The 15,784-nt window shown below is 53.1% G+C and overlaps 1 protein-coding gene across 1 annotated transcript in view; it reads left to right on the top strand.

The window, feature by feature from the left end:
- Window positions 1-15,784, top strand: part of SLC25A11 (solute carrier family 25 member 11) — a 90,081-nt gene that overhangs the window by 67,030 nt on the left and 7,267 nt on the right. The window contains exons 5-6 of the mRNA XM_086946215.1: window positions 1,294-1,384; window positions 2,824-2,923. Of these exons, the coding sequence (XP_086802341.1) occupies window positions 1,294-1,384; window positions 2,824-2,923 (191 nt within the window). The remainder of the gene's footprint in view (window positions 1-1,293; window positions 1,385-2,823; window positions 2,924-15,784) is intronic.

Genomic DNA, 15,784 nt, shown 5'->3' on the forward strand with positions numbered 1-15,784 from the left:
TCATAAAAGAGCGCAGCTCTGTTCTGAACAGAAGCACTTTACAAAGCCTCCTTCATGGAACGCCAGCTGTATAACCTTTAAATGTGCCTCTCTACTCCTTCTGCCCTTCATTCTGAAATACACCTCCTGGGTAAAAGGCTGCAGGGAAGCTGGGTGGGTGGCAGCCTTGGTCAGTATGATCCACTTCAGTATCTGAAAACGATAAAGGATCATTTAAGTTTTTCTTCTACTCGCTGTATTGGTTATGTTGTTTGATATTATTCACCTCTTGTGATAGAAATCTACTGAGACGTATCCTCCAGCCCTCGCCTTCCCTCTGGTATCTTGAGATGTGTCCTTTGGCCCTCACCTTCCCTCTGGTATCTTGAGATGTGTCCTTTGGCCCTCACCTTCCCTCTGGTATCTTGAGATGTGTCCTTTGGCCCTCACCTTCCCTCTGGTATCTTGAGATGTGTCCTTTGGCCCTCACCTTCCCTCTGGTATCGTGAGATGTGTCCTTTGGCCCTCACCTTCCCTCTGGTATCTTGAGATGTGTCCTTTGGCCCTCACCTTCCCTCTGGTATCTTGAGATGTGTCCTTTGGCCCTCACCTTCCCTCTGGTATCTTGAGATGTGTCCTTTGGCCCTCACCTTCCCTCTGGTATCTTGAGATGTGTCCTTTGGCCCTCACCTTCCCTCTGGTATCTTGAGATGTGTCCTTTGGCCCTCACCTTCCCTCTGGTATCTTGAGATGTGTCCTTTGGCCCTCACCTTCCCTCTGGTATCTTGAGATGTGTCCTTTGGCCCTCACCTTCCCTCTGTTGTCGTGCGAAGTATCCTCTGGCCCTCACCTTCCCTCTGTTATCTTGAGCTGTGTCCCTTGACCCTCACCATCCCTCTTATCTTGAGCTGTGTCCCCTGCCCCTCACCTTCCCTCAGTTGTCTGGAGATGTATAGTCTGGCCCTCCCCTTCCCTTGGTTATCTTGAGCTGTATCGTCTGGCCCTCACCTCCCCTCTGTTGTCTTGAGATGTGTCGTCTGGCCCTCCCCTTCCCTCTGTTGTCTTGAGATGTGTCGTCTGGCCCTCACCTTCCCTCTGTTGTCTTGAGATGTATCGTCTGGCCCTCCCCTTCCCTTGGTTATCTTGAGCTGTATCGTCTGGCCCTCACCTCCCCTCTGTTGTCTTGAGATGTATCTTCTGGCCCTCACCTTCCCTCTGTTGTCTTGAGATGTATCTTCTGGCCCTCCCCTTCCCTCTGCCGTCTTGAGCATTGAGTACCATGCTTTGAATGACTGTAGGCTATGTCTCTTTCAGGGTTGTGTTCCCACCATGGCGCGAGCAGTTGTGGTGAACGCGGCTCAGCTGGCCTCTTACTCCCAGACCAAGCAGGGCTTATTGGATTCAGGTAAGCCCCTTTATGTCCCTTTATTCAACTGTCAAATGATCTGGCTCAGGTGGATTCAAGATCTGTGTGAGAGGGGGGACAAGGTGGGCGCCTCCTTGGAACGCATCAGTGAGTGCTAATCTGTACAACACCCACAAGGATGCCACTTTTTGTTGCAGATCCACTTGATTGTTTTGGTTTGCAAGTGAGCCTATTAAGAGCCAACAAAGGGGGCTTCTGGAGTGATCTCTTTCTTGTCAGTAGGAGTTCTTGTCAGCTTTTCCGGTGTGACAGACCTTGGAGTCTCTTTTTAAGACTTCACCAGAGTATTCTGTGTTCAGGATAACGCGTTCCCGGGGAGTCTCCTTTACTACGGTGGGCGCTTGGCCGGGATACTCTGAGAGCAGCTAGCCCCATTTCATGGCTCTGTATGCCTAGCAAGATCTCCACAGACTGGAAAGCTTTCTAGGCACAGCTTTCGCATGGCCAGGAGTTGTGCAAAGATCCGAGGCACTAGAGCTTGATGGGACTCTGTCATAGACACCTTTTAATGAAAGTCCCTTCAAGGTTTAAGCCCTGTAGTCTTTGGAGACTTTGTGCACGCAGAGACATTTTTTCTAAAATCCTGTCATTGGACGATAAAAAGTTGAGGGAACAAGTTCCAGATCTGCATCCAAAGATGCATAAAGAAGGGAAATGCTGCTCTATGTAGCCCTGTATCTGTTGACACTATTGTTTCTGCTATTTTTCTGGCGAGAGACTATCAAAGAGGGTGAGGGGGGGCGACGGGGAGGGGTAAACAGAGCGGCAAGGGGGTTTAAGAGAGGGGATGGAGGAGCTAGGGGGAAAGAGGGGAGGGACTAGAGTGGAAAGAGGGAAGAGGAGGTGCAAATGTGGAAAAAGTGGATTGGAGGGGAGGATTGAGGGGAAAGAGGGGAGGGGCTAAGGGGAGGGGTGAGGGATAAAGAGGGAAGCGGAGGTGCAAAGGTGGAAAGAGTGGATTGGAGGGGAGGATTGAGGGGAAAGAGAGGTGGGGCTAGGGGGAAGAGAGGGGAGGGGCAAGAAATAAAGAGGGAAGAGGAGGGGCAAAAAGTGGAAAGAGTGTGAAGGGTGAACTAAGCAACAGTCACAATCCCCACATCTACACTCGGCCTGTCTTTTTGCCTTAAAAACCTGAATTCTGTTTGTGATGGTTTTCTGAATTTGAATAAAGTATTCTCCATTCTTTGCTCTGGTACATAAGTAAGCGAGGTCTCATGCTGATGCAATGTATGACCCGCAAAGACCCCAGGTGGAGCAGAGTTTAAACTGTATTGGAAGCTCTCACAGTACGTGTACCCGGTAACTGTTTGCACTGAGGTAGAAGCAGGAAGAGGGTTGTCTTTCTTTTTTTAGAAGTTCAGAATTATGGCAGGGCTGTGACCGAGGTGAGCACTTACAACCTTCATCTTTGTACGCAGGCTACTTTCGAGACGACATCCTCTGCCACTTCTGTGCCAGTATGATCAGCGGGCTGGTGACCACAGCCGCCTCCATGCCAGTGGACATTGCAAAGACCAGGTGAGTAACTGAATGCACCCTAAAAGAGAGTGATATTTATGTCTCACCGATCCCACCAAATACATAAATACATTTTTACGTCTCGGCTAGCGTAGACTGCGCACATGCGCAGTCTCGCTGGCGAGATTTAATGACTCTGAGTAGCGAGGTTAAGCCCCGCCCCTCTTCTCCATTGGCTGGCCTCCTAAATGGAGGCCAGCCATTGGAGAAGAGGTCTCAGCGGCGTTCTATTTTCGATGTAAGCCCCGTCCTTTTGCGATTGGGGGGGCGTGTTTTTGACTTTCTTTCTACCTAGTGAGGTTCTCAGTCAAAAATACGCCCCCCAGTCTGAAAAGGATGGGGCTTAGAAATAAGAACCATTTGTCTCTCTAAGCCCCGTCCTTTTCAGACTGGGGGGCGTGTTTTTGACTTGTTTACATCCTAGAAAGAAAGTCAAAAACACGCCCCCCAGTCTGAAAAGGAGGGGGCTTCGAGACAAATGGCGAGCTCCCCATACTGTGTCCAGGACACTTCTCGATTTAACCTCAAAACGTGTACTAGTCACATTTTCAAAAGCAAAAGAACGATCTTGTTATAATGCCTGTGTTCTGCAAAACCCTTGATCTATCACTGAGCACTACAAACAGACTCGACAACTCTTGAGAGAGATTTTTCCAACTGCATTAAATTATTCCTATAATTAGTGGTGTGCACCACAGGATACAATGATTGGCAGTGATCAGATGGGGACCCACGTTTTCTAATATAATATTTACGTCTCTTCGTACCACATCATATATTATTTGCCAGTGTTTTTGCCGAATCGCATCTGCCTTTTTGGTAACATAGACTGCTCTTCCTACCCGTCACTTTTCTACTAACTCATTTTATGCATTGCTATGCACCCCCTCTTCAGCGCTGCTCTAATCAAGTTTTTGCAGGTTGTGTCCTGTGAGAGCTCCTGCAGCAGGTAGGCAGGCTGCGGGAAACCTGAGCTCAGGCAGTAACAGCAGAGCAACGCTGGCTGCAGGCAGCCACGACTCTCCCCTCCTCTCTGTTGCTTACACGAACCGTCTTAACCGGGGAGTTAGGTGTCCAGACTCTGCACGTGGCATGGTGGGGGTGATCTGCGAGAGTCCTGGCCCCTGGAGGATCGCCGCCCCTGCTTCAGAGCCTTCAGTCTGCCAGTCTGGCACGAGTAAGTATACATTTTCGTTAGCACAGTCTCTGCTTGATGGATGTCTTCATTTTATAGGCACCCGCTCTTGTCATCCGCCGTGCTTTCACCCCAAGAGCAGTGTGCGGCTAGCTCGGCTCGAAGTGCTGAGCACTCACTTCCTGGTCTTGTCAGCTCCATTGGTTTTACCCCAAGATCAGCGGCGAGCTCCACCCTGCTCTCACGGCTGTGAAAATTAAAAGTCTCGTGTTTTTTTGCTGAGCGAAGTTAATTTTCAAAAACCAGCTGTTCCTAATGGCCCTTTGGGTCAAACGTTTGTATTTCACGTTTGGCCCATCTTGGCGCACTGCTCAACCCGGTGAAAAACAATAGGGAAAACAAACAAACAATCTTTTCTGTGGCAAACCCTCACTGAGATCATGGAAAAATAGGCTGCTGTAAATATTTCATGTTTGATGGCTGTAGATGTCTGGGAGGTTAAATATGCATTAGGTTTAAAACCAGGTCCTTTCAGTGTTAACGGACAGGTGGTTTTGTTACCGCCACCAGCACGTGACTATTTCAATGAGGGCGACAGGCTCTGTTATTGTTAATGGTCTGGGAAGTAAACTTTCAACGGACTTCCCACTCGACACACACATTGTTGTCAATGTATGGCGGGACTTTAAGTAATTAAAAGGCCACCACCACATCCACCACCACCACGTCCACCACGCCGTCCACCACCACATCCACCACCACCACATCCACCACCACCACCACATCCACCACTACATCCATCACCACCACATTCACCACCACATCCAGCACATGCACCACCACATCCACCACCACCACATTCAACACCACATTCACCACCACATCCACCACCACCACATCCACCACCACTACATCCACCACATCCACCACTACCACAGCCACCACTACCACATCAACCACCACCACATCCACCACATTCACCACCACATCCACCACATCCACCACATTCACCACTACATCCCCCACATCCACCACATCCACATCCACCACATCCACCACATCCATCACCACGTCCACCACCACCGCGTCCACCACCACCGCGTCCACCACCACCGCGTCCACCACCACCGCGTCCACCACCACCGCGTCCACCACCACCGCGTCCACCACCACCAGGTCCACCACCACCAGGTCCACCACCACCAGGTCCACCACCACCAGGTCCACCACCACCACGTCCACCATCACCACATCCACCACCACCACATCCACCACCACCACATCCACCACCACATCCACCATCACCACATCCACCACATCCACCACCACCACATCCACCACCACCACATCCACCACCACCACATCCACCACCACCAAATCCACCACCGCATCCACCACCACATCCACCACCACGTCCACCACCACCACCACATCCACCACATCCACCACCACATCCACTACCACCACATCCACTACCACCACATCCACTACCACCACATCCACTACCACCACATCCACCACCACATCCACCACCGCATCCACCACCGCATTCACCACCACATTCACCAGCACATTCACCACCACATTCACCACCACATTCACCACCACATTCACCACCACATTCACCACCACATTCACCACTACATTCACCACCACATTCACCACCACATTCACCACCACATTCACCACCACATTCACCACCACCACATGCACCACCACATTAACCACCACCACATTCACCACCACCACATTCACCACCACCACATGCACCACCACATTAACCACCACCACATTCACCACCACCACATTCACCACCGCATTCACCACCGCATTCACCACCACATTCACCAGCACATTCACCACCACATTCACCACCACATTCACCACCACATTCACCACCACATTCACCACCACATTCACCACCACATTCACCACTACATTCACCACCACATTCACCACCACATTCACCACCACATTCACCACCACATTCACCACCACATGCACCACCACATGCACCACCACATTCACCACCACATTCACCACCACATGCACCACCACCACCACATTCACCACCACCACCACATTCACCACCACCACCACCACATTCACCACCACCACCACATTCACCACCACATTCACCACCGCCACATTCACCACCACCACATTCACCACCACCACATTCACCACCACATTCACCACCACATTCACCACCACATTCACCACCACATTCACCACCACATTCACCACCACATTCACCACCACATTCACCACCACATGCACCACCACCACATTCACCACCACATTCACCACCACATTCACCACCACCACCACATTCACCACCACATTCACCACCACCACATTCACCACCACATTCACCACCACCACATTCACCACCACCACATTCACCACCACCACATTCACCACCACCACATTCACCACCACCACATTCACCACCACATTCACCACCACATTCACCACCACATTCACCACCACATGCACCACCGCATTAACCACCACATGCACCACCACATTAACCACCACCACATTCACCACCACCACATTCACCACCACATTCACCACCACCACATTCACCACCACATTCACCACCACCACATTCACCACCACCACATTCACCACCACCACATTCACCACCACCACATTCACCACCACCACATTCACCACCACCACATTCACCACCAAATCCACCACCACCACATTCACCACCACCACATTCACCACCAAATCAACCACCACATCCACCACCCCATCTACCACCACATCCAACACCACCATATCCAACACCACCACCACATCTACCACCACCACATCCACATCATCCACCACCACCACATCTATCACCACCACATCCACCACCACCATCACATCCACCACCACCACCACATCCACCACATCCACCACCACCACCACCACCACATCCACCACCACCACCACATCCACCACCACATCCACCACCACATGCACCACATTCACCGCCACATCCACCGCCGCCACATCCACCACCACCACATCCACCACCACCACATCCACCACCACCACCACATCCACCACCACCACATCCACCACCACCACATCTGTGTGTGTGTGTGTGTGTGTGTGTGTGGCTCTGTGTGTGTGTGTGGCTGTGTGTGTGGCTCTCTGTGTGTGTGGGTGCAAATGCAATAGGTCTCGCATTTGCAAGAGATAAAGCTATTGCCATTATAAATGACAATGCCATTTATTTATCTGTTTTCAAAACAAACACATAAATAAAAAATGTGTCATTTACAAGGCCAATAGCTCTAACTTTTGCAAAGGCGAGACAGTTGCATTGTAAATGCTTGTTAATCGCCCCTTGCCATGGTGGGGAGAGCCTGGATCGCTCGTTCCTTCCCAGGGCGGGAAGAGCCTGGATTGCCCCTTCCCAGGGTGGGGAGAGCCTGGATCGCCCCTTCCCAGGGTGGGGAGAGCCTGGATCGTCCCTTTCCAGGGTGGGGAGAGCCTGGATCGCCCCCCCCCCCTTCCCAGGGTGGTTAGAGCCTGGATCGCCCCTCCCTTCCCAGGGTGGGGAGAGCCTGGATCGCCCCCCCCTTCCCAGGGTGGGGAGAGCCTGGATCGCCCCCCCCTTCCCAGGGTGGGGAGAGCCTGGATCGCCCCCCCCTTCCCAGGATGGGGAGAGCCTGGATCGCCCCTTGCCAGGGCGGGGAGAGCCTGCATCGCCCGCCCCTTCCCCGGGTGGGGAGAGCCTGGATCGCCCCTTCCCCGGGTGGGGAGAGCCTGGATCGCCCCTTCCCAGGGTGGGGAGAGCCTTTATCGCCCCTTCCCAGGGTGGGGAGAGCCTGGATCGCCCGCCCCTTCCCAGGGTTGGGAGAGCCTAGATCGCCCCTTCCCAGGGTGGGGAGAGCCTGTATCGCCCCTTCCCAGGGTGGGGAGAGCCTTGATCGTCCCTTCCCAGGGTGAGAAGAGCTTGGATCGCCCGCCCCTTCCCAGGGTGGGGAGAGCCTGGATCGCCCGCCCCTTCCCAGGGTGGGGAGAGCCTGGATCGCCCCTTCCCAGGGTGGGCAGAGCCTGGATCGCCCGCCCCTTCCCAGGATGGGGAGAGCCTGGATCGCCCGCCCCTTCCCAGGGTGGGGAGAGCCTGGATCGCCCCTTCCCAGGGTGGGGAGAGCCTGGATCGCCCCTTCCCAGGGTGGGGAGAGCCTGGATTGCCCGCCCCTTCCCAGGGTGGGGAGAGCCTGGATCGCCCCTTCCCAAGGTGGGCAGAGCCTGGATCGCCCCTTCCCAGGGTGGGGAGAGGCTGGATCGCTCGCACCTTCCCAGGGTGGGGAGAGCCTGGATCGCCCGCACCTTCCCAGGGTGGGGAGAGCCTGGATCGCCCCCCCTTCCCAGGGTGGGGAGAGCCTGGATCGCCCCTTCCCAGGGTGGGGAGAGCCTGGATTGCCCGCCCCTTCCCAGGGTGGGGAGAGCCTGGATCGCCCCTTCCCAGGATGGGGAGAGCCTGGATCGCACACCCCTTCCCAGGGTGGGGAGAGCCTGTATTGCCCCTTCCCAGGGTGGGGAGAGCCTGGATCGCCCACCCCTTCCCAGGGTGGGGAGAGGCTGTATTGCCCCTTCCCAGGGTGGGGAGAGCCTGGATCCCCCCTTTCCAAGGTAGGGAGAGCCTGGCTCGCCCGCACCTTCCCAGGGTGGGGAGAGCCTGGCTCGCCCCCTCCCTAGGATGGGGATAGTCTTGACCCTGAACCAGGCAGGTCGCCCCCCACGCCGCGTAGCACCACCAGCCTGTGCCCGTGTCCCAGCCCAGCTGCAGCTGGAAGTTCGAGGCCCACCTCCACCCGCAGGCTACCACCTGCGCCTCATCCCTGGTGGCCAGTGGTAGGCCTTGGGTTTGCTCACTGCCGCTCGTGCTGCACCTGCCTTGGGCCCTCTTTATTGTGCCTGTTTTTCATGTGTCCCGGTGTTTAGCATTATTTACTTACTGCATCTGCTCGCCCTCAAGTGTGTTTACTGCCATTTCTTTTGTCAAGCTGGTAAAGGTGGTTGCCTCGGAAACACCATGAATTTGAAGCCCAGTCCTCCACTCCCCCTCACCTGTTCACTCCGTCCCAAGATATGTATACTGGTAACGAGAAGTGATGCCCGTGTGGGGAAAGCAGGGAAACAAAACGAGGAAAGGCGGGGAACCACAAGGTCTTTGTACACAGTAGATAAGATAGTCTGCTCAAGGGACAGGGAGGCTTCTGTTAACCTTCTCCTAGAAGACAAAGAATAGAGGTTAATACCAGTCCTTATAGCGCAACTGAATATATGAAGAAGAATGATGTATGGGACTACCTGTTCGTATGCTGAATGTAAGTATGTGTTTGGATATCACCACTGTCCTGTTCACTCCACAGAATAGAGGTATATAGGGAAAGAATGCTGGGGACACCCTGTAAGATAAGGTAATATTTCACCCTAGTGACTATTGTTTGTAAGGATTATTAGAGCTAGAGGGACCTATGGTTACCTGAATGAGGGATCACTTAATGATGTAAACTGTTCTCCTGTTAACTCCACAAGAGAGAAGAGAGGGCGATGAGGCTGTGTACTCCCTACAACACAACATGTCAATGACTCAACTTTATTACACCACTATAACCATGTCTCTCCATATATATATATATATATATATATATATATATATATATATATATATAGCCTTCTATTACCTGTGTGAGGGTATTCAGGAACGTATAAGGAATCGTGGGTCTTCTATACACAATGAGCCCATGAAAACAAACAAAAAAAACAAAAAGGAACGATTCGTTTATCACTAGAAACGATCCTGCTTTGTAAGAAACCCTTTAAGGGCCAGACACTAGAAACCAATGAGTCCTAGCAAAGGACACTCGGGACAAAAAAGCCAACCGCTATAGCCAGACACAAAGAACTTATAACTGCACCAAGACTCCAGGGCAGGAATACCTGAACAAGCCTGAGATCAAGATCTGCAGGGAACTGGAACCGCCGATAGTCGATCCCGACGAGACCCGCAAACGCCACCACCGTGCCCCAGAAGAACTGCTGACAGAAACCGGAAGGAACGCGAAGCGTTCTGTAACAAGCGAGGAAGGGCTTCATACCATTTACACGCATGCGCTAACCTCCGCGCATGCTTGATGAACATCTCCGATATATTGGCAATCATTAGTATCGGGAGAGACGCCAACCACGTACCTGCCGTTCGAGCAGGCACGACATCTTTTCGCGCTTGCTTGCACCTGTGCCCTCTTTCTTTTGCCTGTTTTCCTGTACCCCTGGTGTTTAGTATTGTTTGCTTACTGTATCTGCTCTCCCTTCGTCCCTCTGTGCCCGCTCTACCTCTGTTCCTGGTCCTGTTTCCTGCTGCTGCGTCCCGCTCCTATTCGTTCGCTCCCCCCCTCCCAGCTGCTCCTCCCTCCCACCTCCACTTATGGCGGACGCGTGCAGCGTTCGTGCCTAAGGCAAGTCCGTCTGCGCCCGTCCCCGCCTGGACCGCGCCCAGCGCCAGAACCTCTGGCCCCCGTGAACACCACAACGCCCGACCCTGCTACGATGCCAGCACCCTCCACGCACTCAACCCCGGATGAGAACACACCTGCTACCAGGCCACCCCGAAGCACACCCAAGGACCCTTTACCTGCCAGAACTGCAGCTTCACCAGCATCCGGCCCGCCAAACCACCAACCAAAGAACCCAACCACCTCAGATGGATCCTCCTCAACACCCGCTCCGCCCGCAAACACGCTGTCGAACTCTGGGACCTTCTTGACTCTACCTCCCCAGACGTCGCCTTCCTGACGGAGACCTGGCTGAACCCCACCTCCGCTCTCGACATCGCCATAGCCATCCCGGAAGGCTACAAGATCACCCGCAGGGACTGCACGAATGGCGTAGGAGGAGAAATCATCATCGTCCACAGGAACACCCTCAAAGTCTCGACCAACACAGACGACACACTCCGCACCGCCGAACACATGCACTTCCAGAACCACACCGACCCCAAAACCACCCTCGGAGGAACCGTCGTCTACAGACACCCTGGACCCCGACCACAGCTCAGCGACTCCATCGCCGACTTAATCAGTACACACGCCCTTGCTTCCCCGGACTACATCCTCCTCAGGGACCTGAACTTCCACCTGGAGAACAAAAACGACACCAACTCCACCACCCTCATTGCCAACCTCGCCGCCGGCCACACGCTCGACAACATCTTCACCGCAAGCCCCCACGTCTCCTTCAACGACACCACCGAACCCCACTGGACTGACCACCACTGCATCCACTTCACCTTCAGGAAGCCTACCGAGCACCACAGCACCCAACAGCTGCCTCAACGCTGCTGGAGCAAGGTCACAGAAAACCAGCTAACCAACACCCTCGCCCAGAACCCACCCACCGACTCCACCAACCCAAACACAGCCGCCAGCAACCTCAGACAATAAATCAACGACTGCGCCAACACCCTCGTCCTGCTCAAGACACCCTCCTACAGCCACACCAACAAGAAAGCCACCTGGTTCACCGAAGACCTCCAGGCCTCCAAACGAGCATACCAGAACTGGAGAAGAACTGGCTCCCAAACAAACACCGGAAAGCTACGCAGCCCACAAGAACGCCACCCGCAGACACGATCAACTCATCAGAACTACCAAAAGGGCCTAATTCAAAGACCGCCTGGATAACTACGCATACAACAGCAAAGAGCTCTTCAACATCGTGAAGCAAATCTCCAACACCAATTACATCCCGCTTTCGCAAGACCTGTGCGACTCGCTGGCCACCTTCTTCCACCGCAAGATCGCCGACATCCACTACAGCTTCAACGCCACGACCGCCCCGACAACCACTGCCCCCACGACCACCACCTGCACCAACCGCCTGCTCTCCTGTACCAGCATCAATGACGAGGACACCAGCGAGATCATGAACACCATCCACTCCGGATCACCGTTAGACCCATGCCCTCACCACATCTTCAACAAAGCCAGCACAGCCATCGCACCCCATCTCCGGAAAGTAATCAACATCTCCTTCGAGACTGCAACCTTCCCGGAAAGCTGGAAGCATGCCGAGATCAACGCCTTACTCAAGAAATCCAAGGCGGACCCCAAGGACCTTAAGAACTTCCGGACCCCAAGGACCTTAAGAACTTCGGACCATCTCCCTGCTCCCTTTCCCAGCGAAGGTCACTGAGAAAATCGTCAACAAACAACTGACCCGCTTCCTCGAGGAGAACAGCATCCTGGACTCGTCCCAGTCCGGGTTCCGCAGCAACCACAGCACCGAAACCGCCCTCATAGTCGCCACGGATGACATCAGGACCCTGCTTGACAACTGAGAATCAGCAGCCCTCATCCTCCTGGATCTGTCAGCCGCCTTCGACACGGTCTGCCATCGCACACTACGAACACGCCTACACAATGTTGGGATCCAAGAGAAGGCCCTAGACTAGACCACATCCTTCCTCTCCAGCAGAACTCAGAGCTTCCATTGCCACCGAAATCATCTGCGGCGTACCCAAGGGCTCTTCCCTCAGCCCGACGCTGTTCAACATCTACATGGCACCCCTCGCCCACTTCGCCTGACAGCACAACCTCAAGATCATCTTCTACGCCGACGACACCCAGCTGATAATCTCCCTCACCAAAGACCCTCACACCGCCAAAACCAACCTCCACGAAGGAATGAAGGCCGTCACTGATTGGATGAGGAAGCAGCCGACTGAAGCTGAACTCGGACAAGACGGAGGTCCTCATCCTCTGCTCCACCCCTTCAGCCTGGGACGACTCCTGGTGGCAGACGCTAGGAGCAGCCCCAACACCCACCAACCAGGCACGCAGCCTAGGGGTCATCCTCAACTCCTTCCTCTCCATGACTAAGCAGGCCAACGCCGTCTCCTCATCCTTCTTCAACACCCTCTGAATGCTCTGCAGGATCTTCAAGTGGATCCCTACCGAGACGAGAAGAACAGTCCCCCACGCCCTCGTCACCAGCAGGCTGGACTACGGAAACTCCCTCTACGCAGGAATGTCGGCTAAGCTCCTGAGACGATTGCAACGCATCTAGAACGCGTTGGCACGTCTGATCCTCGACATTCCCCGCCGCAGCCACGTCACACCCCACCTGACAGACCAGCCCCGGCTCCTCGTCAACAAGAGGATAACCTTCAAACTCCTCATCCACGCACACAAAGCTCTCCACAAGACCGGCCCAGCATACCTCAACATATGACTCAGCTTCTACACCCCCACCCGCCAGCTCCGCTCCGCCAGCCTCGCCCTCTCCCCAGTCCCCTGCATCAGAAGAACGACCGCCGGTGGCACATCCTTCTCCCACCTCGCCGCCAAGACCTGAAACACCCTCCCCACCAACCTACGACAGACCCAAGACTGGCTGACTTTCAGAAGACTCCTCAAGAGCTGGCTCTTCGATCACTAGCAGCACCCCCCCCCCACGCCTTCAGACCCTCACTGGTACGTAGTGCGCTTTATAAGTGTCATGATTGATTGATTGATTGATTGATTGATTGTATCACCCCTTCCCAGGGTGGGGAGTGTCTGTTTCACCCCTCCAGCCTGAGGAGGACTCGAGGGCTTTTCAGTATCGCCCCAAGGTTTGACTGCATCAGGCGCTCTGTCTTCAGAACCGTTTCTAGCATCTTTCTAACTCATATGGTTCTGAAGAGATTGTGGGTAAATGATAAATGACACAACTGAATTCTAACCCTAAATTCCTTTTCCACCATTTCTTCTGGGACCTGATGGGTCCAGTTGCTGCCTAAGGTCCGGTGGGTGCCGCCAAACCCAAGAGGTCTTCACTGCCACCAGCACTTCATGAAATACTGGACAAGCACTGGCCGCTGGCCCATTTATATAATCTATATTCACGCCATCCCCGTCCCCTGCTTTGGGACTTTGGCTTTGGGGGCATTTGGCACAGTAGTTTGTCTCCATTTGAACCATGTCCTGCCGTCCTTCCAAAAACTGCGCGCCCTGTACCGATTATGTCTGTATCGCTTTTAAATCGAATGGAAATGTGCATTTTTTTTCTTTAACCCCTTCGATGCTCATGACGAGCTCAGCTCGTCATGAGGTACACCTCTCATACACTCATGACGAGCTGAGCTCGTCATGAACAATGGGAACCTATGATGGTCAGCGAACAGGGTAAATCTGCACCGCACCGATGGTGTTAAGTAGGGGATGCCAGGTTTGCCTTTTTGGTAAAGTTTTTTGGGTTTTGCAATCCAAAGTATTTCAGATTTTAAGCTGCTGGGCGCAAACCCTTCGAACTGCCCCCAAATGCCACTTCCACCAGTGTTTCACTGAGAAATTAGAACAAAGGGCAGCGCTATCCTCGCACATTTGATGCACTGGTAGCACTCTGCCGGGAATTTTCAGATCGTTTGAATGGGATCTATAAACCTCCCTATAGGGAGGATTGAGACCCCATTGTTTCTGAAGGCTTCCAAGATCTTCCAGTCTGCCCCCTAGAATAAAGCATTGCTCTTGGGCCGCCATGTTCCTTTATTCGTCTGAATGGTTTGGGTTATTTCTTGGTCCCAATTGTGCTAGAACCTTGTCTTTTGTTTTATTGATTACTGTCTTACCATCCCAGAGTTCATGGCCTACTGACAACTCCTAGAATAAGCATTGGCTACCCCTGGTGATGACAAGTAAACGTAGCTTCGTTCTTCATTGGGACTGCAATAGCAGCTGGGGCCCCAGGACATTTAGTGGAAGAGCGTTTGGGGCCCCAGGACATTGAGTGTGCTCTGAGGCATTCGCAGATGCAAGGGGTTTTGGGATCGGGGAGCGGCCTTACGCAAGCACACAACGTAGGATCACTCTGTACTATGAACGTCTAATGCACCATGCCTGGTCCTGCCGCTAGACACCGTGCATCCCCACAGATTGATAAACAAGAGGGTCTCGTAGACTGCCGTTTCCAGATGCACTATGGGAGTATCACACCCAAACGTGGACTCCATTATGAAAATCCAGCTCCTTGCAGATTTGCAAACAACTTGCACTGGAATAAATCATGATGGCAAATGAGTTTTGAACAAGACTGGTGTCCACTGTTCTATAACGAGCTGTTGCGTAATAATTGAGGTTTTCTGTGATTTTTCTGTGATAGTTTGTTTTTTGCGAGTGTTTAAAAGTAACAGTTGGTGTTCTGTTAATTTCTTACCTTTGCTTTTCATTATTTCATCCTTCAAAATCTTTTCTTCTAGGAATTTGGCATTGCCACTTCTCTTGTAGACCCTTTTGAACTCTGCTGGTTTCTGCACACATCCGGATTTCTCCAGTTGTATTGGTAGCCGTCTGTGCACTGCTGCTCCAGCACTGCACGGGTTGTTTTTGATTCTCAGACTAGGCCTGGGCGGAGTGACCAAAATACTCCGCCACGCTACGTGGAGTAATACAAGTGGCAGTGTGCGTTTGGTCATGCCGTTCGTATTGATTTTCAGCACCAGGAGTTTGTCCTGTGCTGTAAAATCAGCGCGAACGGCACCATGCTGATTCTTTTCTTAACGTGTAAGTAGATTTTCTAACTGAGCGGCCACTTTCTGAACGCGAACGGAAAGTTTCTCAACGCAAGCAGTTGCGACCATACGCGACCGCTCGCGTTCTGAAATCTGCCCGCCCGGGTTCCGAAATCTCATCGGGAGGTGGTTTTCTTCGCTCGCTAACTTGCTGTTG

This window comes from Lissotriton vulgaris, chromosome 12 (genome assembly GCF_964263255.1).
Source record: "Lissotriton vulgaris chromosome 12, aLisVul1.2, whole genome shotgun sequence".
Taxonomy (NCBI): domain Eukaryota; kingdom Metazoa; phylum Chordata; class Amphibia; order Caudata; family Salamandridae; genus Lissotriton; species Lissotriton vulgaris.